Raw genomic sequence first — 27,169 nt, 5'->3', positions numbered from 1 at the left:
CGTGGTGTATACAATAAGGGTGTGGACCCTTCACGTCCCTTTTACACATCCCAATAATATAACAGACTATAAGGCTGTGGGTGTTCTGACTGTGTTCAGTTGCAATGGGCAATTCAAACAGTGCACGTCACCGTCACGAGCAGAAACAGTCCAGGAGTGTCCCGTCGTCTCCCGAAGTCCGATTGAGGAGGTTCTCTGGATTTCAATCATATTATTATTTACTTTGATATCATACCTCTGTTATTATATTCCTCCAATGTATTTACAAGATTAAATAATATAGTAGGCATTAGGGTCGGTATTGTGTACATCACAGCCCACAGGAACTTGGGTTCGGGTAGCTGCCATTATCTGTAATTGTTATTTATTTTTAATTGTTTTGTGTTTGCAGACTTCCTGGACCTACCCTTCACTCTGGCAACATAACAAGTATACCCACCCCGTTCGCACAGAGGTTCCATCACTTGCAAAATACACCTGCAGCAGTTAACAGTGAGTATTTTTTTGTAATTTTTTACCTCGATGCACCTTTCCCACGACAACATGTGTTGGTAAAAAAATAATATTAATTTAATATTTGTAGGGGAAAAAACCATAAACTAACAATTATTATTGTTCCGTTTGAACCCATCTTAGAAAGCGAATCGTTTTAGATAATAGTTAAAATTAAAAACATAAATCCTACTTCTAAGTTCACAGACATTGCATTTCTGGCCAAAAAATAACTAATAAATATGTTTTTAAATGTTTACAATCGTAACGCCAAATTTGTTTATATTTTCAAAACTTTGTATAAACAAAAATATTGAAATCATGTTTGGCAGAATTTTGAAAAAGTTTTACATAAAAATATAGGTACATTTGTTTTATTGGTTAAAATTTAGTCTTCTGCTTTGTCGAATTTTACATCATAAAAAAAAAATATAATTTTCTATTGTTTGAAACAATAACTATACTTTATACACGTTATAATTAAATACATACAAACATGTTTTTATTCGCCACACATAACAGGCGCACTATCTATCTAAAAACATATTTTTTATTGTTTACATACCATTAATAATCTACCTTAGAATAATTGATGAAGACAGGTTCAACAATTATTATTATAAAGGAATAAAACCCGCGGTTATACCTGTTATTATAAAAAAAATATATATATTTTTTACCTTTTATATTTATAATTTATACCCCAAAAAAACCTACTGACATTAAACATACTATTTTTGTTCAATTGTTTCCCCCCCCCCCCAAAAAAAAAAATCAACATAATTAAATAATAATAGCTATAAACGATACTGTTAGAAATACAATATACCTATTTTTTTTTTTATATTTTAGTCTGAATTAAGAGGGCGTCGCACCAGTAATTTTCAGTGGTGAAAACATGTTTAAGCAGACTGAAAATAACTAGCTTAATTTTGGTTTTAGAGGAAAAGCACCATTAAAATTAAAAGAAAACAATATTCCGGAGGGCAAGGCGGTGCGTTTTTTTTAAAATTAAGTTTTCGGAAAGTTACAGTCATTTAAAAATGTTAAAATAGTCGTTATTTCTAAACTATGTATTGAGCGTTATACTTAGAATAATGAAAAAAACGCACCGTCTTTGCCTCCGAAGTATTGTTGTCTTTTAATTTTATAATGGGTGCTTTTACTCTAAATCCAAAATTAAGCGAGTTATTTTCAGTCTGCTTAAACAAGTTGAGATGAAAAAACATTTTTAAATCGCTTTCAAGGATGCTGTGATAGTCCAAAAAATAAATTAACTACCGAAATAGAGTCCTAGTTATTGAACTAATAATTATTACACATCACAGTTTAACCTTTAAATTAAGATTTTATAAAAAATTGCCTATATTTTACGCCTTAAAAATGGGCGGTGCGACGCCCTCTTAAGTAGATATATTGAACTGTTTTCTATGCACATTTTTTGTCGAGTGAATTAAAATTATACAAAGCACGTTTATCAAATTTCGAGTCACCCCTTCCAGGGTTTAATTGTAGTCCACTGACGATTACTAATAACAATAATTATTATTCAGTCGTTCCCACACCCTCTTCGTTAGACATTTCCAACCGATGACGTCATCGCATGTGTGTGTAATAAAAGTGTGTTATAACAGCTATATATTATTATTATACCCTAAGCCTGTTGCTTTCTTATCATTTGTTCACAACATGTTATCTATACTACTCGAATATTTCAAACTTCTTATCTGTAGAGCCTCGACTGTTTTTTTTAATGTACATGAAAGGTCCTATTGACAATTAATAACACAAATCAGACTAATAATTATTTACCGTTAATAAAAAAGTAACAACATAAAACCAGATATTAAAAAAATTCACCAACAGCAGCAACAGTTATAATATTTCATTGCCCCAACTACTCAGTAATATGTATCACAGCGTGAGGATTGTGTTTATTTAAATTTTTTTCATCTTAAATTATAGTCAATATTTATTGATTAACCGTTAAATGCTTTCATTCAGGTCCGTACACTGGCGTCAAGTGTGCGTCCAACAGTAGTTCTCGTTCGACCAGTCCTCATACGTTCATACCGTCGCCAAAAACAGTGATCAAGACACCTGTGGCTTACCCCAAGAACATCAAGTAAGACTTCCGACTGATCTGATGTTTAATTTTGTATAATACCAACACTATAGCATGTGTTAACTCTATTTTAGCCAAAAAAATGGAATTTCGATTAAAACCAACATTGCCAGCCCGTATAGTTCGGCCCAAAAGAACAGCATTTTATTGGAAAAACTGAAAGCGTCGTCCAACCAAAAAGAAAAATCCAATAAACAAGGTTTGTCGAACTACCCAAAGTTTTTTTATAATTTTAATGTTATATTATTATTGTAGTTCTCGCCAATACAAAAAGAACTTCGAGCTCTAGTGGATTTAGTTCGGCTCGATCTGAACGCAGTGATTCGTCAAACAGTCTCTCTAATGAACCCAAAACATTACCCAAGTAAGTCGACACGATAAATTGTTAGCAATAAGCGTGTTTTTTTTTTAATTTGATGTTGAAAATAATGTTGTTCAATTTTATTTTGTAGTGTTGAAAAAGTAGAAAACTCAACAGATATTTCAAAACCAGTTCTTAGGAAAAAAATTGCTCGTCCACCAGTTTCGGCAGAGAGTCGTCTTTCAAAAATTAGCACAAAATCTACAAGTCCACCAAAGTCGGAAAACGCACAACGGAAAAGTGGAGAGGTTATATTTATTATTGAAATAATAATAATAATATATAAATGTATTTAACATTTTATTATTTTAATTAGATATTAAACCCGAATAAAGAAGAAATAAATTGCTCGTCCACAATGGAAACGTCGCAGACTCAGTCGGTGAGACTTAGCGGAACTGGCATTCCTAAACCTGTAGCCACAGTGAAAGCAATGGCCAAACCGACACATACAGTAGCGCCGATGCAGCAAATTAACCCCGAGCTTAAAAAAGTGGACGACCTCGAAGAGAAAAATAGCGAAAAATTGCCCGAAATACACATCGACCACAAGAAGTCCGAAAATGTGTGTATAGATATTAAGTAGCGATAAAATATTTAGTAAAACATCTCGTATTATATGATGATAATTTTTACTTTAGATTTCTCATTTGGCGCCTAACGAAATTAAACACGATAAACAGAATTCGTTTACCGAGGAAGACGATCCGGCGTTAAATGTAAAGCCAATGGAACCATTGTTGAGAGGTTATAAAAGATCAATTATTGTTCCTCAACATCGTACTATACCTTCGGACTTGGGTACGGTTCATTTAAAAATATGAAAAAAAAAATGTTAAAAATTTAGAATTTACTACCAACCAACTGCAGAAACTTTCTACATAAATGTCTGTTTGTACTAAGTTTGGATTGTTTTGGTTTTTTTTACTTTTACTAACTACCGTTACGACTTAAGTGCAAATATGAATAGTAAAAATTCAGATATATTTTCACATCCTATTTTATTTATATTATTATCAGTTCTATTGGAAATTTGGCTGATTTCTATTTCAATACAAAATAATAGATTTTCACTGCCAAATCAATAATATCTCAATACTAGATAATATGTTTTATTCTTCAAAGTATATTTCTTTTATACCTATTTATATATTAGTTTTTACGACAACAATATGAAATATCAATTCAATTTATCTGCTATACCTCTCATAGGCCCCCATTCAATAATAATAACAATACCTAGTTTTATATTTTTTTTAACACAAAATACTAGACAAATTTCGACTGTCGTCTTTATTTTATGCACATATTCATTATGGATGTTGTATTTATATGTTCTTCACAGGATTAGCGCAAAATAGTTCTGTGAATAATAATTTTCAAGAGAAACGTATATCTGCAGACTCGGACTACGGTCATCAGTCGTCAGGTACGTCCGGTATAATTGATGTATTTCTTCATGGTCTGTCACAGCCATTGTGCTGTTTATCAGAAAATATAAAAGAACCGTTTTCTCCCAACAGGTTATGTTTCTGATGGAGATGTTCTTCAGTACGACATTCAGTCGAGGCAAACTCTGGCAACTGATCCGGGTTATATGTCCGAAGGGCCGACCTATAATGACTCCAAGTAAGTTTAAAATATTATAATAATAATAATAATACAAACAATAAGGTAATAAGTATACAGTAATAGTGTAGTTTTATTTGTTATGTTCTACCAAATGTTCTCTGAGTAAATTACTCCAACAAAATGTATGTTAATTTATAATTTAACCATTACAAATTAATAATTTCTTCTCGTGAGTTGAAAAGATTTATTAAATTTGTGAAATTATTCCACATCCCTCGTGTAGCTTAACAGGCCTTTAAGGTCCAACGCTCTCATCATGATGAAATGATGGTTTCTTTTGATTTGTGCAAATTTCTCGAGTAAATTATTGTTATCAATGTCTATATACCATATATTTATTTTACATTTTTTACTTTATTAAACTGTCGATGGTAAATAAATATATCTGAAGACGGCAGATTTAACTGGCCAACCCCATTTGTATGACAGATAAGGCATAGAATCATAAGATTAACTATGTGAATAGTAGGGAAGTCAATTTGAGAATTAACAATCGATTTTGTTGTTTTTGAGAATTATTTTTCTTTACTTGAAAAAAACTAAAAGACTTCCATTGTGTAACGATGGACAATCGTTTGCATTATGATGCTTGTTTTAGTGCAGCTATTTAAGTGGTAGTCACTATTGTCTATTAGTATTCCTGAGTAAGGCATATAGTGGTGATGAACCATTAGGTCTGGGAAGTCACTGGTCACATGACTTAAGGAATTATTTTTATCTAGATCATTATGATCATAATATGATAGTTTTTAAATAAACACTGATGTCATTTGAAATCACCAAGCTACCATATAATAACATTACTTTATAACTGCAAAATATGTTAATCTTTCAAAATTGGTCTTTGCTAATTGTAAGTTAAAACCTTAAATCCCTTATCCTTTGTGAGAGCAAAATATATATTCAATCAAACCTGGGAATAATAACAAATAACAGTTTGAAATTAATGTGTTAGTTGAAATACATAATCAATTAGAGCATCAAATAATTTTTCATTTAAAAAAAAAATTACATTTACTTAACTAAAGTACGTTTTTATTTAATGTTTCAAATAATTTATTATTTATAAGTTTAAATATTTATCTTTTGAACTTTTATTAAAAAACTATTTACAGTTCAAATTGAAATATATTTAAATCATTTATATTTGTTCAAATAAAAATAAAATTGTATTCATTCTTTGAGTTTTCATTGTTAATTAATTTTCATATAAATTAATTTTATTTTTTAGTAATTATTTAAAATTTGTTTTAAATTAAATGTGTGTATTAACATTTATTTGGCTTTGATACATTATACATTGATAATTTTAAATGTAAAAAGTAGTATCAATAACTCTTTTAGCAAACGTTTATTCTGAAACAATAAAATATTATTATTTTCAAAATAAAATTCAACTGTTAAATTCAAGCCCGGTTTGTACAGTTATTAGCTTGTAATTGTTCATTTTAATCAGTTGGTAGAATTTTGTTTAATTTCCTTGTTAATATCGTTTCAAGTCGTTGTGTGACCATCTGTCGTTTTATAATGTATTTTTTAACCGTTATCAGGTATACTGTTAAGTGTTAATAATGCGCATATAATCACATTGAAAATCAGAAAAATATCTTTGTGTTTTTTACATTTTTTTTCGCTCGTCAAATTATTATTTTCTTGATCGATTTGCTCTGAAAAAAAATCCAATAAAACCGTTTTATCGAAACTGTCGTACCACATTGTGTATTGGTACACACTAAACCGACTTTTCCATTTCAAATACAATATAGAAACGAATGCTTGTAATTCAGATAGGTGTTTTCTGCGATTTTCCGGTTCGTTATAGATTTACTGTCGATAATATATATTGTTATAACTTGTATTTTATTGACTTCGCGTACACGTCGTTAATAGTAATATAGTTAATTTATTTTTTACTCTCGCGGTTTGGTCGGCGCCACAATAAAAAAAAAACCAAAAAAAAAAAAATAGGGTGTAATCGAACACCGTTTTTTAGCTTTGCATGAGTCATCTTTCCAAAACGGGTCATGCATAACAAACTTGGGGTATTATATTGCACATGTCACGCAGTCATGCCTGAGACAATGAATATATACATTTTACTATTATATTATGCCTTTTCTAAATGCATAGGTACACCACCGGTTAATTTCATCGAAACCGATGTAATATATATTTTTCAAAATCCCTCTCCCTCCACCATTAGTTATCTAAGTATGACCGGTTTTTATTTCATTAAAAAATAAACACCCCACAAATCGTTTGAGCACGTTTGGAGTCCAGAGTTGGCAAAACCCTGGGTTTTTTTTTGGAAAAACCCAACCCACTTGGTTATTTAAGGGGGTTTTCGGTAATAAAATATCAAAAAGACAAGGAAACACAATGGGTTTTTTTTTAAATAAATACTACCAGGCCTGTTAAATGGGAAAAAACACATTCAAAACCCAACATAGTTTTTGACATTTCATGTCTGCCTCTGGCACATAACCGAAAAAAATCGTTACATAAACACTGTCACGCTGTTATCTGATAAGAGATAAGAGATGAGGGATGGGGTTAATTAGGCGTAATGCTAATTCTTGACAGTCAAAAAAGATAGGAGATAGGAGATACATAGGATATGGGTGAAGGATATATGATATAGATGAAGATGGGGGTGGGGGTAAGGATGGGGATGTTATATTTTTTAAATTATGTGTTGTATTCACAACGATCAAACTATAACTGAAAAATAAATTAAATAATTTAACAGGTCATATTCCCTATGAATTGTTTTAGGCCAGATATTATGAAAATAATATAATAAATGATATTATTAAAATATTAGCCAGAAACTTGATATGTTTACTAGCCACCTTAGATACTAGCTTGTTACTGCTTGTTAATATACTATTTCATTATCTATAATTCCACCACTACTCTAAATTTCTTCAGTACTTCAACGAGACATGAAAATGCTCTTTCGTGGTTGCAGATTAGTCTAAAACATTTTTTTTAAAATAGATTTCAATGATTTATAAACAAAATTTGACTTTAATTTTGACTAAAAAGCGACCTATAGTTTTGTGTACTTGTACAATTATTATTATTTCTTTGCAATATTACCAAAGAGATGTTTTCTTTTAGTTACCTAAGTACATAAATACAGTATTTTTCCAAGTACTTATTTTTTTTCAAAAGTTTAGTGGGATTTTACCTATGAAAAAAACAACCCTGGCTATTATATGCCACAACCCTGGTGGGAGATGGTAAACAAAGTGACCTTTTTCTATAAGCTGATATGTAAACGGTAGCAAAACAAATTTAAACATTATACAAACTGTGACAAATATGATAAAATGCATTCTACAAACTGCGACAATTTATTTGTAACATGTATTATTTTATAAGTCTATAGGAGTAAAAGTGCAAAAATTAAAATTAAAAAACAATTTTAAAATATGAAATTAAAAAATATTATTAGTTAACTAACATTAAAAATGATTGTATATCTAAATAGATCACATTGTCTAAGAAAATTGAAAATTGAAATAATATTACAATTATTGTTTACTTATTTTAATCTAATTTATTTAATATTTTGTTGTTTATTCTTGAAACATACGTGCGAGTGGATTTTTGAAATGCCTCAAATTTACATATCTTATGCAGATAGTTCCATTAAATCAGAAAAGTGAAGAAAACATTTTTTAAAATTTTTTTTTGGACTTAGGCTATTCCGAAAATTTGTTGTGAAAACACCTTAGTTCACGATCACTTTCACTAAACAATTTTAATTTAAGTGTTCTTTTTCATAATATACTTGAACAATTTTTTTTTTCAACTTTTTAAGTACTTTAAAACTAAAAAACAAATTTAACATTTTATGAATTTCATTCAATTTTTTTACTGACAAGGTCAAATCTTCAAAACTTTTTTTTACAGTTTTTTAATGATGTACAAGTAACTTTAAAGTTTGGCATTTTTTAAAAAAGCGCAATACTTAAGAGCCTAAAACTTTTTATGACATGAACCAAAAATTGGGAATTTTTTTAAAGCACTTACTTATATGTATGTAGAACATTTGGCAAAAGTTTTGTAATGGAGACTTTTTTTTTTTTTTTTTACTTACTTTTTTTTTGCTGTAAGATTTTGAATTTGTCAAATTTTGTATTGTAGGACTACGAATGAAATATTATTTATGATTAAAAATTTGTCCGATGAAGACCAGCAAGTAATAATTGGCTTAAGAATACATTTTTAATGTTTAACGACAACCACATACGCCACAAGGGTACACCCCTGATATAACAGTAATATTAAAAAAAAATGTTATTATTACTGAAACAAAAAAAAAAAATGTTATTCAGTGTCACGCAATAACGGCTGTTGTACAGTTTGCAAAAATCTTAATGGCAATTTAGTTTCATCAAAACCGAATTACGGGGTAATATCAGCAGGGGAGGAGGTTTTTTCAGAGGGGAAAATCCAATTGTTGTCAATCTTCTTCTGGGCGCGATAAACTCATTTGGCAAACAGGTTTAAACAATTTGTAGTTTCTATTGTATTTGTATGTATCACAACAAGCCGGCGGCCAGACGGAAGACCCCTCCGGCGGCCCTTCATCGATTATATTATTTCCCCACACTCCCACCCTTCGCCCAGACCTTGAACACCCTGCACCCTTTTCGCTGTTGTAAAACCTTATATCCCATATTTCCATTACGTTCAACGCCGCTAATCTTACTACACACAAGACGTATTATCCTCAAACCACTGCACAAGACACAACAAACAGACAGAGACAAGACGGACGGTTTTGTGTGAACTTGAGCTAGGTCGAAACTTTGGGGCGTTTTTCTAAATTGTATTTCAACGTCTCCAGTCTACCCGGACAGATGGCGCTTTTGTATATTGAAAAAAAAAAAACATTCTTTATAGAGGGTGTGAATACAATATAAGCGAGAAGAACGGCGGCGGTGTGCTTAATGTACACAGCCCTAAAAGCAGTCGACTACCGACAGTGGTCGTCGGTTGTGTTAGAACACACTGGGATTTTTTAAAAATTTTTATTTTTTATAGTTACTAAACATATATTACCTAACGCCAATAATATACCTGTGCTCTGTGTGTACTTCCCGTGTAAAAATTATTAGCATTATTAGCCGTAAATCACATCACATCACAGTCATAATATCACCTATCCAAAAGTAACATATTCGTATATTTTGTAAATGTGTTGTTAATAATATTGTTAAGTGTATTTGTTTGCTTGATTCTTGTCTATGCAGGTCCAATAGATTCCAGAGTTCAGCACTTAACTGCAAACTGAACAACATCCTACAGAATACCACTACTAATCATGTGAATTTGAAACAACGGTAAGAACAACAGCTTATACCATGATGTATAAATAGTTTATATGTTTGAAATGGTGATATTTTTTCAATCATTATTACCTTTGGCATCTGTTTCACAAGTTCAGAAGAAAAATACTAAACAAATATAAAAAAAGACAAACACATTAAGATAGATACTGACAAATGCATTAAGATCAAAAACGTCTTCGTTTTTTTTATAATGTCACTTGTGCTCTTTTATAGCTTTCATAATTTCAATTTGTATAGATTTCATACTTGATATACATTTTTTTGATTTCGAAAATTCAATATATTAAATTCAATCAAAATATTATATTTTAAATAAAGATCAGCATATACTTGCCTAGTAACAATATAATAATTGGCTTGTTGTTCATTCTGTTAAAATTTTGCCCTTTGTCCTCAAGCCCATAATTAAACTTATTGTTAATAACTTCTCGTTTGCTAACAGTGTAATATTATATAACATAATATATATATATTATATTATAACAGTGTATAATTATGTAAGCACATCTTTTTCAACAATTTTCATTTTTCAAAAACATATACTGATATAATTAAAAAATTGTACTTTTGGTTTTAAATTATTTGATCAAGTAACACCACTGACTTGACATATTAAATATACAATTTAATAAAAAAAATTGAGAATTATTAGACGAGAACATTATTTACATTAATACATAAATTATTAAATTTATACATTATATTTGAAAATATGATTTATAATTTATTAAACCGTTTTCTAGAATCGGTTCCGTTGACACGCTCGATACGAAAACAAAAGATCCAATCGTTACATTGGGAAATCAACAAAAAATCAAAGTAAGTAACTGAAACACAACTAACTAATTTAAACATACAATGTGTTGGGTAAGCAAAAATTAATTTTGTTATTTAAAAAGCTGAATCGGTTCAATGTTGGGCCTGACGGGGGCTCTTCGAGTCTGGGCCCCGATGTCAGTCCACCGACAAGTCCGCCAGAACCTACACCCGTGGCGCCTGTATATAAAGTCATTGCGCGCAATCATGTCAAAAAGGCGGATAGTGGACAACAAACGGAGTTGAACAGTTCCAGCTCTAGGTGCGTGTTACAAATATTGTGACAATAACTTAATAATATGCAATTTAATCACATTTTTATTTTCAACCAAAACAATACAGACAATCTTCTCAATGGAAGAAATATATAGAAGCCGGTAAAACCGCTGAACAGATGAGATCGAGCGAATTGGAAAGAGTACGAGACAAACAGAGTCCGAGGAGAACGGAAAAAAAGCGATCGATCGGTGATGATTTTATTTTATTATTATCAATTTGTTGTGTTGGAGTAAAAACAAAAAAAAATAACGAGCGAATTTCTTTTTAGATGGATCACGCGAAGATTTACACAACGTGGATTATATGGAGAGAAAATCACGTAGCGACAGAGCCAAAGGCGGTCGTAACGTCCCTCAGAGTTTTGGATACGTCAAACGTTCTACGTCGAGTTCAAACGGTGGCAAAGGCGATTCGAGGACCGCTCAAGTTTCGGCCGTTCCCAGAACTAAAGTGAGTAAAAATGATTATTATTAATCAGAGCGTATTTTATTTCAAAAAACTTAACATTTTGTCGTCTATATCAGGTAAAAGTCTCCGGCGGCACTCAGACCGATATGAAATCCTATTCGGTGAGCGGTCCAAGCGCTACACAGTTGTCGCAGAGTGTCAGGGAACGACTCATGGCGAATCAGTCGGATCAAGAACCCAAAATGAGCAGTCCTTATGGTACATGGGTGAGACGCAGTCCCGTTCCACCACACTATACAGCTTCTCTACCTTCTAGGACTGGAGCTATAGGTATTGTGAATTGTTAATCTTAGACCACAACCAAAGATTGGAAACGGCTTACAGCCAAAATTTCCATTTTACTTAACCTTGATTGAAATGCAACTGTATTGTGTTTTAATTAACAAGAAACCCTGTAAAGTCATTTACTTTGAAATGTGACTTTTTTTTTTAGTTAAATCCTTATTTAGTATTGTAGTGCAAAGTATTGTTTAGCCTATAGTTGTAATATTGTTAAAATATATACTCAAACATGGGCATTATTTAAATAATTTTTTTGATTTAAATGAAAGTACAAATAATTATTTAAAATCAAAACTTAACTAACTTAAATATAATTTTATTTGACAAATTTTCAATTTCAACTCTTAATACTTAAAAATAGAAATGATAATCAAAATAAAAAATCAGTTTACAAACAAATTTGAAATAATTAAATCAATTAGAATTTTATTTAAAACAATAGGTTGTTTGGATACAAATGTTTTAAATAGAGTTTTATATTTGGAATTATAAATAATTCATAGTTTTTAAATTATTATTTATATAAACAATTGCTTGGGTTTGTTTCTTATAATATACAAGTCATAAATATTTATCATGAAAACAATATTTTTGTATACTCTGTGAACCATTTCGGATCAAATCGTTTCATTTTTTCAGAACATTTTATTTCAAAGCGATGCAATATAAAAAAAAATGTTTTCTTGTGTACTTACCTAGAATGAAAAAAACATTATTTTTTTTTACTTTAAGAGTAACTTGTTCTAAACCCTTTAATGTAATTCTTGTATTATGCAAGTTTAACATTACGGCAACTACCACTACTGCCAATCTCATACATTAGCTTGAAATAAATATTTATAATTAATTGAATGGTGTGTTGTTTGTTGATTAGGAGGCATGATTGAAGCGGAAAGTATAGAATCACTTCCGGCACAGCTGCATCATCGAGCGAGCTTAACTCATTCAAGACTAATGACGTCCGCATCGCCAAACACGAGTCCATCGCCGAGCCAAGCCAACAGGATTTCAAGGAGTAATAGCATAAGGTTTGTACTACTGAATAGTATATAGTTTTAATACAACTGTTACTGTTAAAGTATAATCATCTGAAGTATAGGGCTGAGTAATGCCAAAAAAAAAAATGATTTGTTTTTCTTTGGGAAAATTTAATGCGGTAAATTTATTTGCAGTTACCTAAGAGATCGGACATTTCCAAGGTAGGCGAAACAGCCAAAACGAAAAAAAACAAAATAATAATCACGATTAATACCTAACACTGCATTTATCGCTTGTTTCACTTATAAGTTTTGAAAAAAAAAAACATAATATTGTGTATAATTTTGTTTTTGTACTTTTTTTTGTTTTTTTTTTTTATTAGCTTTTTCACATTTTTTTTATTTGATTAGCAGTATTGTATAATGAAAACAAAAAAACGGTTGAAGTATAATTTTGATTTTTTTTTTAGATCGACCAAATCGGAAAAAATGTATCCGTCGATGTTACAGCGTACAGACGAGCCGGATTCATACTACAGTATTCCTTATACGTCGTCTAACCGATCGGAGCACCGCACTTTTCCTCACGCTTCACAGCCCACAAGTCCGACGCCCACTGGCCGCTATAATTATCAATCGCCTCAACCGAACCATCGTTCGATATTGTCGTCTCCCTACGCTGCATCTATAATGAGCAAAATTAACGGCAAAGACGACGATGGTAAACGAGATACAAATGATAAAAAAAAAAAAATTAAATATTTGGAGCTTAATTTTGAAAAAAATATTACTACATAGTACTGTTACATCTATTTTAGCCCACGGATCGGCTTTGAGTCTGATATCGACTGGATCGTCATCGTTGTACAGTGGAATCGGTGCGGACGAGAAACAGGCGCACGAAGTGAGACGTCTAAGGAGAGATTTGAGCGATGCTCAAGATAAGGTTCATACGTTGACCAGTCAATTGTCGACAAACGTGAGTAAAAAAAAAAATAATAATTATACTAGTTCATTTAATAACAAAACTATAGTGACTATTGCCACCAATCGATTGTGAAAGTATTTCATAAATAATTATTTTACGACTGAGATTGGAGAAATCTTATCGAACCTAAAATAGAGTAAGTTGTGTGCAATAATAAATTCAATTGAAAGTCAACTATTGGTTATTAAATGATTAATCATTTTTAGTTTATGAATCACCAACAAATTAAATTTATCACAAACAAAAACAAAATACTCGTGTATAGCATTATTCATGAATTAAAGGAATAATTGATCAAAAAGAGTTTCTAGTTCTACAGTGTTTTTTTTTTTTTTAAGTGTACAACTAATTTGTAATAATTATGTACTTAAGTAAATTACACAATTGTTATTATTAAAACTATTAGATAAGGATAATAGGAAACAAGCTGAATGTTTCTGATAAATAGCAAATTATAGTAATAAATATTAATATACTTTATAATGAATAGTAATAGTCGGTAATCGTCTCTTCTTTTGGATCAGTGACTCAAATCGATTCCTTTTAATTAAACTTCTTCTCAGTCAGTGATTACTGATTACAATTATAATTTATTATTTCAACCATATTGTAAAACCAAATAATAGGCCAATAGCAACGTAAAGAAAAAAAAATAAAAGGTAATTTTGTTAACGCTGAAAAAATCACAAGACGGAATATTTTGAGAAAACAATTGTATGATTTTATTGAGTAATCATATTTTTTCAATAAGAAGTTAAATTACGTTTGAACTCATCCAAATTTTCAATATAAACGTAACTGTCGTTGTTGTCCTGTAAGCATATTTTCTTTACGGGCGGACTTCTGATGTCGTCTAAACACTCTGGCACGTCTTCCGACTGACAATTTCCGACGATTTCAACGCTAAACGCCCTGCTGTCGGTCAAAAAGCCGTCCCTGAGATTTTTCACATCTTCAAAGCTTAAATTTTTCAACGCTTCTACTTCCAGTTCCAATCTGTCGAATTTAAAACGTTCTTCTAGTATTTCGTTTCTGTTCCTGTTGAACTCTTGTACCAGGCAATCGTCTGGAGCCGTTTTCAGGGCGATCAACGCTTCTTTCACTTTGTCTACTTCGTCGGCATCGTTGAAATCTTTCCAAAAGTCTTTGAGAAATTCATCCATTTTGTCGAATACATAATGCGTTTCAAATTTGTTTTTCTGATGGGCCACTTTGAAATAAAACCCATAATGGTGACGGGTGTTGGTAACGTTGAATTGAACGTCGTAGCCGAGACATTGTTTCGTCCGTAGTTCGTCGAACGCGGATTCTTCTATCATGGACTGCAGCACGTAGTACTTGACGGAGTCTTTTAAGCTGTCCTTATCGAATTGGTAATACTTGTACGCCATCGAGTTGTTGTCTTTCGGATTGTAATTGGCCAACTTGATACGGCTGTCGCCTGGGTTTAGTTTTTTTATCGACATCGCTGGAAACATTTTTTTTTCCAGCGGTTTGTATTGCAAAACGTCTACAACTTTTTCAGCAATACAAACGGCTTGACTTTTGCCAATATTTCCTTGGACCAGCGCTTTGCAATAGAATTCGTCCATTTGCCTGTAAAATGCAATAAGACTGTTGTAATCTAAATTTTTCAGACTGTGTAACCGTTTGTCCAAATCCCAATCGGGATCTTGTATTAAACTGTTTTTCAAATCGCACGACACAAAATCCAAATCGTATTGGTTGTTTTTCAGCCTGTTAACGGATTTGGGTTTGACCATTTCGAAAATGTCTTCGGTCATTAGTCGCTCGTAGTTTTTTATGCAATCCATTACGATGTCGACGAGCAAATGTAGTTTTTCATTGAAACCGACAAATGTCAGTTCGAACCCCGTGTGGAACACTCGAACGCCGTAACTGAGTTGAGCCATCGCTGCCGGATAAGTGTCTTCGTTCAGTAGAAACACAATAGAGTCCATGAGTAAATCGAAACACATGTAGTTCTGTAATGATTTCAAAGGCAGTGGCGTTATGAAGTTTAACATTATGTAACCCTTGGGCAGTTTAAAGTTGGCGTCTTGTTTGAACCATAATTCGATAAATTTGTTTTCAAATATTTTCTGAGGGTATTTGTCGTCCGTGACGAGCGGTAACATTGAAAAATCTGTCGTTAAATATGGATTGTTTTTGGGAATTTTAAAATATTCATGCGGCTTTATGGTCGACAAATTGTTTTCCCATTCTTTGCTTACGGTTTCGGCCAAGTATTGCGTTCCGAAAATGGGATCTTTTGTAAACGACTCGAAACCGTCAAATTCTTTGGCCAAAATAAATACTGCAACAGTATCGGACGATAATAGATTTAAAAACTTGGAAACGGTTTGCGATGAATACTCGTCGTATAAATATGGGCCGCACAAATAATCTTCTTCGTCGTATAACAACATGTTTTCCGAAAGTTCAGTAACGTGGTCTATGGCGGATTTACTTTCGGCAAAATTAAAATCATTTCTGGCTAAAATTTGTAACTGTTTGAAAACATCCTCGGACACGCCTTCCTCCCTGACTAAATTCAAGTAGCCGAACGTTAATTCTATTACGTCCTGTACTTTGGTCAAGCCGAAGCTTGTCAGTTCAATAGTTATTGTGAATAAACTGTAAATACTGTTGTTTGAAAAATCGTCATCTACTCCGGCTTCCAAATCCATTGCGTAATTAAATTTTCTCAAGTAGCTAATCAGTGTGCCTTTGCCCTCGTGACCTATCACCCACGATAGGTACTCCAAGGGTTTGAATTTATACAATTTGTTTACAGGCGGCAAACACCAAGACAATATTAATTTTTTCGTAGAACTCACGGAAACGATTTTGGTCAACCTGTGAAAACGACCGCGAACAAATGGTTCCGAGTTAGCGTTAAACGTCGGCGGCGGTTCGTTATCCGTAGGAATATTACTGAACAAGTCGTCAACCCATCGGATCATCTCGTGGGTTGGCTGCTTGCTTTGGACGGCTAGAGTCATGCGGCTAGCAGAATAGTGTTTTTTCCAAAAATCGACAACCATTTGACTTAAATTTTCATGTTTCAAACTGTCCAAATTGCCCCAAAAAAATTGTCCGGCCGGGTTGGTTTCGTCTGCGCACATCGACAACAATCTGATGAACAAACACAATGAACAGTATTATTTCTGTAATTATTTTACCTCGTCATTAACTTTACTATACCTTTGGATACGGCTATCGTCGTCGGTGATTGCCATTTGAAATTCAGAATCCACTACTTGTTTTTCTTTGTCTATAGATTCTTTTGCTAACTTTGGTGCCCGAAACATGCTTGCGAATATGTCTGCCGCTTCTTGGAAATATTCACTAGGAACTTCGAAATGAAAATTTGTGTACTCACAGCAGGTTTCGGCGTTTGAATAGCCCGCGTTGCGATATAGGAAACGATCAAAGTGATTTTCCGCCGGGTAACGATCACTGCCCATAGATATCATGTGTTCTAATAAATGAGCCAATCCTTGAGCTTCGACCGGGTCGCTGAAACTACCAATATTAACACACAACGACATTGCACACGAATCTGTTGCTTGTGCAGTTTCTTCTTCGTCTTGGTCATTTAAACTGGAATTTTCGGACAATGAGTCATCGCTGTTGTCGTATGTAGCTTGCGCACTTGAACTGTTTTTGCATTCCGTATCTGGCACACTAACGAGTAAACATCGCATACCGTTCTTCAGCTTGTGGAATAAATAATCTTTTTTATTACCCAAGCCTTTACGAATAACTTTCTGAACGTTGGACATGGTTTTTTTTTTTCAGTGTATAATGTAATGTAACAAAATGCTATGACTAGATTAGCTAAAGCTATGTGTTAAATGTAAAAAAAAAATTGTAAAACAATTATAATAAAAATATTATTTAGGAATGCCGAGTAAAAATACTCAATAATAATATTAAAAATTACAATTTAAAAAATTGACATGTGATAATTGATAAACAGCATAAAGTGATAATAACATACAGTCATATTATGCGGCGAAATGATAAACGATAAGGAAATACAGTGTGACCAGTTGTGTACTTGTAACGTTGCTTACACTGCGGGTGGTGATTTTTTTATTGCAATATTATATTGGAATATAATGTATTGTTTTGTAAAAATTTTAATTCTTTCGACTTTCGTTAATCGTAATAGGTATTTTCATATTTATTTTCAAGTCTAGGTTAATGATCTAAGATATATATATATATATATATATGTATTGCATTATATTATATTAGTAAATAGTACACTAAAAGAACTCAGAACTCACAAAATAAAAAGGTATTTTAGTTTGGGTATTTCATATTTGATTTGATTTGTTCAGAAACGGGCTTCAGTAAGTGTTTTCATTATTAGATCTATTTTAACTATGTTACAAACTCTTCTAATAGACCCTTTGTTGTTCAGAACAGAGGAAACCATATTATATTTTAACGAGGGTGAGTTCTTTTGAAACGGTTGCCGGGTGTGGTTATTACAGTGTGTCGTGTCTAGGTCCTATAAGGGAAATAATTACCAAAACAAAAACACTGATGGCATGGAAAATGTGATTTGTATTTTCGTTTTCATTAACAAAATGGTATTGCGGATATTTTTACAACAGTCTACAAAAACAAAGGAGACGACAAATATTGTCGTAATTAATTAATTATTATTCGAGTTGATTTGTATAGTATTTTTTTTTTATTTGATTATTAAAATAGGTACTTGACGTTTGTATCATAATTATATTTAATATATAAATAATTGTGCGTAGACAATGTTTTTTGTAGCTTGTATAGTTATACAAAATATGACTGATAAACGCGGTTTTAATTACTTTAGAATATAAATACAATTCAGTCATACTAGAATAAATGGATTGAATGTGAATGGACGATGAAAAAATAATATTGTCATTTATTGCTTACCGAGACTTTTATTCGATTTACAACGTGCCGAGTAGTTTATTAAGAGTAGTAATTAAAATCGCATTTCAGTGAAAATAATATCATAATATGTTTAACTCGTCGCTGCCGTGTATGTCTTTTAGTCGTTTATGTGTTATTATTATTTCTTTTTCTTTTTATTCCATAAAAAATGTGTTCAACAATGAAAAAAAAAAACCGGCACAGAGTAGTTAACCGTATAAAATACCGTACTCTCATTGTCAACTGCATGCTATGTGATGTCCGTCAAAGCCAATTTAATTCATAATCCCTAGTGTTCAATAACCTCAGAGCCGTTGATCGTCGTCAATGACCTTTCCCTTATTATCGTTTGATAAAAAAAATATAATTGTATATATATATATATATATATATATCTATATACAATACGGTTAAGCGCATACCAATAGGCCATTGCATGAGTCTAGGGTTGCCAACTTTCAAATTGTGTAACGTAAGACAATATTTTTCCATATAATATGTCCAAGCGGTCAAAAGGGAGGCCCAAATTATATATTAATATATTATAGATAATAATTATATTTTTCAGATTTCTTGGTGATTTGTTTGCCACTCTAATTAAATCTTAAATGTATACTTTAAACGTACATCGGATACAGAATTGGGTGTATAAAAAAATTTAACAAATCCGATACAAGCGATTTAGCTAAATATAAATAAGTATTTTTTCAATTTTTCATAGACTACACTATATTATAAGGACACATAACTGGCATAAAGGACTGTCCTGCCCAAAGAAGGACGGTTGGCAACCCTTCAGTTAAGACTGGTGGTGGTAATGTTGCTTACAATACCTTTTTTGGAAATTTAAGAAAATGTTTAAAACCAACACGGGTAGAAAAAGGGTTAAACTTTTTCCACATTTGACATTATAAAGTTTATCCTGCACCCTATTTTTATACATTAATGTATACCTACATAAACGCTTAAGACGTTTGTCATATGAGATTGCCTATTCGACGCCAACCACATTAGACACCGACCCGCAGCACTTAAAAACTGCATTGCAGATTAGATTGCATATAAACCGCCTCGACCTCTGGCCTATTGCAGTCGTTTACGGGTGAATAGTATTTTTTTATTTTTATTATTATAATATCTGTACCATTTCTCTCACTCTGTTGCCGCCGAGTTGCACCAGATATTTACACAGAGATAAACTGAGTTTAACTGGAGTTACAATAAATTATGTTGCATAAACCATGTTTTAAATTTTTTGTTGATGTTAAAAATGTACTTAATTCACGAGTTAAATATTAGAGCTGTCATTTATCGCTGTGTAAAAAAATGTATGTATAGTCAAATTGTGTTATCAATGTTTTGCGTTAAAGTGGTGATATCGGAAATGTGCGTTATCAGTTTATCATTGATTAGACCCTATATGGTAATAATATTAACTCCTACCGCTGTTACCATTTATTCGGTAACCAGTATACTGGTAATAACCTGTCATGTATGTCGCTAACTGTGTGCCACCCATACCGAGTCACATACTAAAATATAGACTATACAGTGTATAAACCAAAGGGCAAAGCTATTGCATTGACTATTTTTTATTTTTCCACATAATATCATTGAACTATGGCGAAGGTCCTTTTGATGTGTTCTTATAGTACATACTTTGGCTTCGATTAGAAGGTGGTTTTTTATGGCCTTGTGTAGTGCTCGGAGGCACACAAGGGTCTAAGAAAAATCACCATTGTATTATTTCTGGTTGATAAATTCATTTTTCCAGTTGTGTAACTATGAAGTTATAATAATATTATGTTCATAACACCAATTAAAGTAATTATTATCATAAATAGTTTTTAATAACCAGTTAATCGTGTGAACAGCATATTATTATAATAATGATTGCTCGTGAGATAAATGATATAATATACTATACACAACGGGTTTTATTATTATTTATTTTTTTCCAAACAAGGCGTTTACAATTATTTGATGTGATATTTTTTTTTTGTAATATTAAGTTTAAATTCGAGTTAAAGTGTGTCTCTGTTGGCCTACTTGTTTTATTCTGTCAATTTGTCACAATTTTGTATAACTTAGGACCCATTCTTAGGTAAGAAGTTTTAAACCCATTGGAGCTTTACTGTGTTGTGTGAGTAAAAAAGCAGAGGGTACAACTCAAAAGTAAGGTTTGTGTAAAACTATCTCCTTGTCGATGGCGGTTTAGTATTTCGACTGTTACACAACACCAGAGAATAGGATTCCTCGCTGATGATTACACCACTGTCGAAACCAAACAACCCAGAGGCACATTATTAATATTTTAATGATACAAGCAACACCAAACCCGTTTTAAACCAATACCGATCGATGGCTAATAAACATTTATTTTTTGACGGACCTCATCACACTTTGTGGTCGTTCAGGTAGGATTCAAAATCTTGTTACCTTGTGCCTGGTGTACAGAGTGATTCAGAAGCTAAACCAAACCCAATGGTAACCAGTAGTGTACACATCAGGTGAAAATCAGGTTATTATAATACCTTTAGTTATTCTGGTAGTCTCTGATTATCTAGTGTGCACAATGTCCAATAGTGATTTTTGGATAATGTCTTCATAAATCAGATTACAACACAATATGTTGAACTCAATTCTAACAATAGTATAATATGAAGATCCTTAAGGGGTAAAGACAAAACCAGAAGTCACTTTCTAAAATGTCTACTGAACCGATTTCAAACATTTTGTTTTTGTTATAAAGTTTAACAAATGTTACGGTGTTATCTGATAAGAGAAAAAAGTGTTACAAAACAAATATCACGCTGTTATCTGATAAGAGATAAGAGATGCGGGATGGGGCATAATAACCACCACATCGTTGGATCTCTAATGTTTCAAAAGAAAATATATTGCAAAATCGCCTTAAGAAATGGGTTTTTTTTATCTAAAACAAAGTAGAGGAAATAATATGTCTCGAGGAGATTGTAGCGTTGATTATAATAATATATTATTTATAAATATGATGTCAGCGAATCGCTCTGTATACCAAGTGGTGGCAACAGAGATTCCGGTTTCGATTAAAACGATATATACTACTGATAATAATAATAATAATATTCTCGTTAACTTTTTCAACGTCTTATCTTACCCGGCTGCGTGAATTGTAATTTTTTTTTTGTAAGATGAAAATAATAATAATATGTAGAGCGTTTTGACTTAATTACACACTAGTAACATTGACTGTTGCTCTGCTGACGGACAGACCGTGAAGTCTCAAGTCTTGTGTGTGTATTTACTTACTAAAACGAGGCGGCCAGGTGTTGTTTTCCTCAGAGACTCGTTTGCTGGCGGTTTTAAGCGAGGCATATCATCATCATCATCGTCGTTATTGTTATTATGTTGTCTAAAGACCAAAAATTACCATTGTATAGCTGCTGGTCCCGCCAGTATAGCATTGGTAATATTTAAAACATACCTACCTCTACACGGCTCCATTCGGTTTTGGAGGAATTTTTTTAAAATTATTATTATTTATATTATTCTGTTGGCGCGTGTCGATAGTGTTTTACTTTTATTATAATATATCATCATTTCGGTGGTAAGTACAATGTCGACGATAAACCCGTTTTTATTGAGGAAGTGCTGCGGTAGTGGCAAAACAATAGCCGTTGAATTAATTGAGGAAGAAGGGAACAATATATTATATAGATTTAAATGCCCTAAAATATGTACAACTATGTCACGTCCATCTAAAAATAAGAGTTTCCAGTTTTAACGCTATAAAAACCACTAAAACTTGTTTTTTTAATTTTTTTTTTACAAATTTGGAGACTTTTTAAAAATGATTAAACTTGCCAGGAAAAACCCCTGAAAGCAGCTTACTTGGTTACGCGATACCCCTAAGGAGTATTTACAATCTTAATTTAAAGCTTAAATTATAATGTGCAATTATTAGATTAGTAATAAGAATTCTTCTATTAACATAAATTGTTTTTTGTCTGACCGATTTTCGTCACGCTTTATATTGACAGGGATAAAATATTTAGAGATAAGGGTTTGTGATAAGAGATAACAGAGTAGAATATATACACAGCGATTTTAAATATTTTTTTCATCTAAACAAAGTTTTCTAATTCCAAAAACTCGGCTTACTGTTTTAGAGTGAAGAACCTTATTATATAAAAGTTGTGGGTGAGAACTGTTTCTATGTTTTGTGTTTGAAACCAATTTTCCAAAATTGGTTTGGAGATGGAACAATATGCCAACTATAAAGAAAGGGCATATATCTTAAAATTAAGTGTGACTTTATACCATTGGAATTACAAAAGTACTATTTTGGTGCTATTATTTCGGTGTATGATGTCCCCTTAAAAACTTTTTTTACGTTTAGGCGGAAGTGTACCGAGTGTACGTTTTTATATGGTTTTTATTATCTACCCACGATTAGATGAAAATTAAAAAAAAAAAAACCTTAGCATATTATTATTACAACAACACAGACCTGAGCAAACGTGCTCACGCCTATATAGCTGTTATATCCGGAAAGTTTTTTAACGGCCACCGAACCACAACAGGGGGTTGTTTGATGGGACCGGACGAGGGTGTAATACCCTTACGGGGCAGGTCTGGCTGACAACATAATGTTAAAATAATAATAAGTTAACATGTACAGACAAACTTTACCGTGAAAAATGAATAATAAGTAATAATATTAGTATCATATACTAAATGCGGTTGCGAGGCAAAAATGGCAGTAACATTATTATTTTATTAAAAATTTAGCTTAAATTGCCAGTTATCGGTCCAACTCTTTAAAAATGTGAGTAAAAAAATAAGAAAGAAACGTTTATTCATGAACACAGATATATATAATACATCTAGATTGCTAACTATATAGTGATAACTGATAAGAATTGAAGTAGACGTCCGCCATTTTTATATACATAAATCATATAATATGTATCTGTGATTCTGTGTTATCAACTATTACCTTGCAATAATTGTGTTATAAACATATTTTCATGTGATAACGTTCTAATTCCCACAAAGATGGCGGAAAATGGGAAGTTCAGTATTACCAGGGGTAGGACACCGATAAAGATTATTATTTTATTATTAATACTAAATAAATTTATTAATATGCTTCCTTCGTGATCAAAATGTAATCTTCATAATTGTTTTTTTTAATTTTAACATAATAAAAACATATTATTACATATTAACGTGCGCTCAGTTCTGAGACATAATAAAAGCACAGTGAAAAAAAAACACATCCCTACTGTAAAAATAATATTACAATAATTTATATTTGCAGTTGTTTTTTTATATCTCCGACACGTCTGTCAAAATAGATAATTTAATTATATATTTAGAAAGCGCCGAGTTATTATATTAAAAAACGTAAAAAAACACTCCTGAAATTAATTTTTTACTATCGTTTTGCATAAACAATGAAAAAAATTACCCGTTACGTACCGATTATATTATTATTTTTTTCCCTGAAAGCATTAAAGCTGGCCAATAAAACTTGGGAAGGAAAAAAACTAGAAATCTGGGCGTTCCTGTAAGTAAAGTTATTATTATTATTATAAAACGGCCCTCACGCGAACGGCCATAGTAAAAATGTTATTATTCAAATGTAATGTATATAAGTATATAAAACTAATTACCAACAGTAGTAAAATGAGTGTAGTGTTATAAACATTTTTTTAAAAGTTATCACACTATGATAGAAAATAATAGGTACATTGTGATGAGTGATGACAAGATAATATGTAGTGAAAATCATTTTTTTAAAAGTTATCACACTATGATAGAAAATAGGTACATTGTGATGAGTGATGACAAGATAATATGTAGTGAATATAGCAGTTAAATTAAATATATATAAATAAATAGTAATCGCCCAAATAATATTACTATAAATAATATTTGTTTTATTTACAAACGGCCCGTCGCGACATTATCGAATAATATTATCAATTGGCCCGCGACCGTCGCCGGTATAATACGCACAACGCGCAATCGTCCCTTCGGGGCCTTTCGTCCTGCGTTACCGGCCGGCCGTCTGCGTCTACACTATATAATATTGCCTTGTAGTAGTCTCTATACTAATAACACTAATGGTGGTGATAATAATAAAAGTGTACTACGCCGGTAATTATCAATTGTCGTTAGCCTCTATATGGGGGTCGTCGCCTATGTGTACAAACCACCAACGTTTGTCGTTCAATTGTATTGTTGTGTGTGTGTGTCATTAACGCGGCGAGGGCCGTGGTCGCTGACGTCATCGTCAGGCAGAATCTCTACGGTCGGGGGAGATTGAATAAATAATAATAATAAATTACAATTGATAACAAGAACATTTGTGGCTACCGGACGGACATAAACGGGTACATCCGACGGCCACAAATCGGTCGCGTTGGTGGCGGCGGCGGACGTCGCGAGGTCTACGCATTGCGACGCGCCACCGCGTGCCATCGTCGCGCGCCGGCGGCCGGACTATAGAATAGGTGGAATCAGTTTGCTGCTATCGGCCGAGCCATGTAGTCGCGCGTTCGTCGTGCACCATCCCTTCGCCGGCGCACATTGTAATTATTATATTCCGTGTTGTTGTTTTGTTGTTGTTTTTTCGTCGTCGTTTTCGCCATGTATCGGAACACGTCTGCGGGCGGCGGTACGCGCGTCACCAGCCCGTCGTCGATCGCCGTGCACGACGGGTTCGCCACGGTCCGTCGGCCGCACCATTACGTGGGACACAACCGCCGCAGACCCTTAGCCGCCGCGGCCGCTCTGGCCGGCCACTTGTCCCTGGAACCGGTCAGCGAACACGACGGCGACGAGCACGCGTCCGGCCGCGGTGCCCTGTCCAGGCCGTTGTCGTCGTCGCACGTGGCCGCCGCCGTCACTGGGCCGCTGCCGTCCGACGTGCCCTGGTGGGAAATCGCCACCCGTCGACGGCCCAAAAGCTGCGTCGACTTCAACGTCAACAACAAGGTACGGGCCATTTATTCGACGTCATACGGGTTAGGTTTTAGAGGCCTGCGTATTCGTTGGGCCTTGGATTTATTTAAAAGACATCTTAATCTTAGTTTAACACACAATGTGTCTCAAACTTGTGTTGGTAAAAACGTTCCAAGTATTAGATTTATTTTCTGTCAGCTATTAAAATATACTTCAATTAATATTGTAATTTGTAATTCATTGTAAATAAGTTTTTGTCAATTGGAGCTACGGAAATTCTAATAAAAATCCATGTACACCAATCTGCTGCCCCGCCTTTGTTCCGGTAGACCACATAACCATATAATATGATTTTTATAAACTAAATTGTACAATAGTTGCCGAACGAAAAAATGTCATATATTCGGTTCATAAACATTGGAATAATACATAACTATAGCAACAAGCAGAGCTGGGAATCAGAGTTTAAAACTTAAGTTTGTTTTGTTTTTGCAAAAACCCTACCCCTCCCCCCCCCTATACAGCTCATATTTTTATTAATTAATTTTGCGCCCAAGACATCATACGGCGACCAAGATGGGTTAAGAACTGACCTTGTCTCGTAAGTGGAAAATTTTGCTTGCTTTTTCGATACTGCCAGGAAGTGAGGCAATAAAAATGATAAATGATAAACGTCAAAACGACATACATAATAATATATAACATTACTAACATGTCTAGTAGGTGCGCAGGATGCTCATAAAACCGTGAAAATTGTGTATAGGCAGTGCCGAATCATGTGAAAAATGTGTGTATAGTCTCTTCGGTTCTATGTATATATATATATAATATCTATTATATTAGTTACATTATTATATATATACCATTTGTGTTGCACGAGTTTATTGTGCGTTTGAAATTGTTTTTTTTTTCCGAAGCCAATGATTTTGCTGCTGTTATGTTTTTTAACAAAACGGTTGTTCTGCGCTGCGCTCGCCTTGCCCGCGTGTCTGTCTAAAAACTTGTCATATTTTCTATTTGCGTCGGTATTCGGTTTGTCATGATAATAATAATAATAATAAATCATAAAGAAATGAAGCAAAAAAAAAAAATATATATTATATCTAACCGGTCACTGACCGTTTTGTGTCGTGTGTGTGTGCTCCGGCCACTGTTTTGGTCAGACTAGATCACAAGATTTCCTCTTTAGAGATAGTAAGAAAACTACTAAAGGGTGTTGGGTAAGTGTCTTCAAATTGACAAACAAAAATTGAAACCTAAGCGTTATTCATCCCCATTCATATACACCTTTTACTTGGTGTGGTACATTTTTTTGCCGCTTTTATCCAGCTTGTGCACAGAACACAGCTGTGTTGGTTTAGTTGTTGGCCCATCCGTCATAGCAGTTATAGGTGCACTAATTATTGAAAACCTGACACACACGACATTATATTTTATTGTACATCTAATGTTTTTTAAAGATTTATTATGTCTAGTCGGGTATAAATAATT

At 32.8% G+C, this 27,169-nt stretch overlaps 2 protein-coding genes across 5 annotated transcripts in view; one reads left to right on the top strand and one right to left on the bottom strand.

The window, feature by feature from the left end:
• Positions 1–27,169, top strand: part of LOC126843830 (protein sickie) — an 85,679-nt gene that overhangs the window by 47,868 nt on the left and 10,642 nt on the right. For 3 of the 4 annotated variants that reach the window (XM_050581644.1, XM_050581641.1, XM_050581645.1), the window contains 19 exons: positions 392–492; positions 2,497–2,617; positions 2,692–2,816; positions 2,873–2,981; positions 3,070–3,226; positions 3,295–3,543; positions 3,620–3,779; positions 4,324–4,407; positions 4,502–4,607; positions 9,878–9,967; positions 10,720–10,795; positions 10,876–11,054; positions 11,135–11,259; positions 11,340–11,521; positions 11,596–11,809; positions 12,696–12,849; positions 12,994–13,020; positions 13,269–13,519; positions 13,617–13,777. In XM_050581644.1, coding sequence (XP_050437601.1) covers positions 392–492; positions 2,497–2,617; positions 2,692–2,816; positions 2,873–2,981; positions 3,070–3,226; positions 3,295–3,543; positions 3,620–3,779; positions 4,324–4,407; positions 4,502–4,607; positions 9,878–9,967; positions 10,720–10,795; positions 10,876–11,054; positions 11,135–11,259; positions 11,340–11,521; positions 11,596–11,809; positions 12,696–12,849; positions 12,994–13,020; positions 13,269–13,519; positions 13,617–13,777 — 2,671 coding nt within the window. The remainder of the gene's footprint in view (positions 1–391; positions 493–2,496; positions 2,618–2,691; positions 2,817–2,872; positions 2,982–3,069; positions 3,227–3,294; positions 3,544–3,619; positions 3,780–4,323; positions 4,408–4,501; positions 4,608–9,877; positions 9,968–10,719; positions 10,796–10,875; positions 11,055–11,134; positions 11,260–11,339; positions 11,522–11,595; positions 11,810–12,695; positions 12,850–12,993; positions 13,021–13,268; positions 13,520–13,616; positions 13,778–27,169) is intronic. The other variant, XM_050581643.1, reaches the window with a different exon arrangement.
• Positions 14,239–17,745, bottom strand: LOC126843831 (nardilysin-like). Its single transcript, XM_050581646.1, has 2 exons — positions 16,994–17,745; positions 14,239–16,924 (listed from the first exon to the last, which is right to left on the bottom strand). The coding sequence occupies exons 1-2, from the start codon at positions 17,572–17,574 to the stop codon at positions 14,530–14,532; spliced, it is 2,976 nt and encodes a 991-aa protein (XP_050437603.1). The 5' UTR covers positions 17,575–17,745; the 3' UTR covers positions 14,239–14,529.

Source organism: Adelges cooleyi, unplaced genomic scaffold, assembly GCF_023614345.1.
Source record: "Adelges cooleyi isolate 19-005CV unplaced genomic scaffold, UGA_ACOO_1.1 ACOO_flye_CR_arks_rails_tigmint_CR_PRNA_574, whole genome shotgun sequence".
NCBI lineage: Eukaryota > Metazoa > Arthropoda > Insecta > Hemiptera > Adelgidae > Adelges > Adelges cooleyi.
The sequence above is the reverse complement of the archived record's forward strand: the minus strand, read 5'-3'. Positions and strand labels throughout refer to the sequence as shown.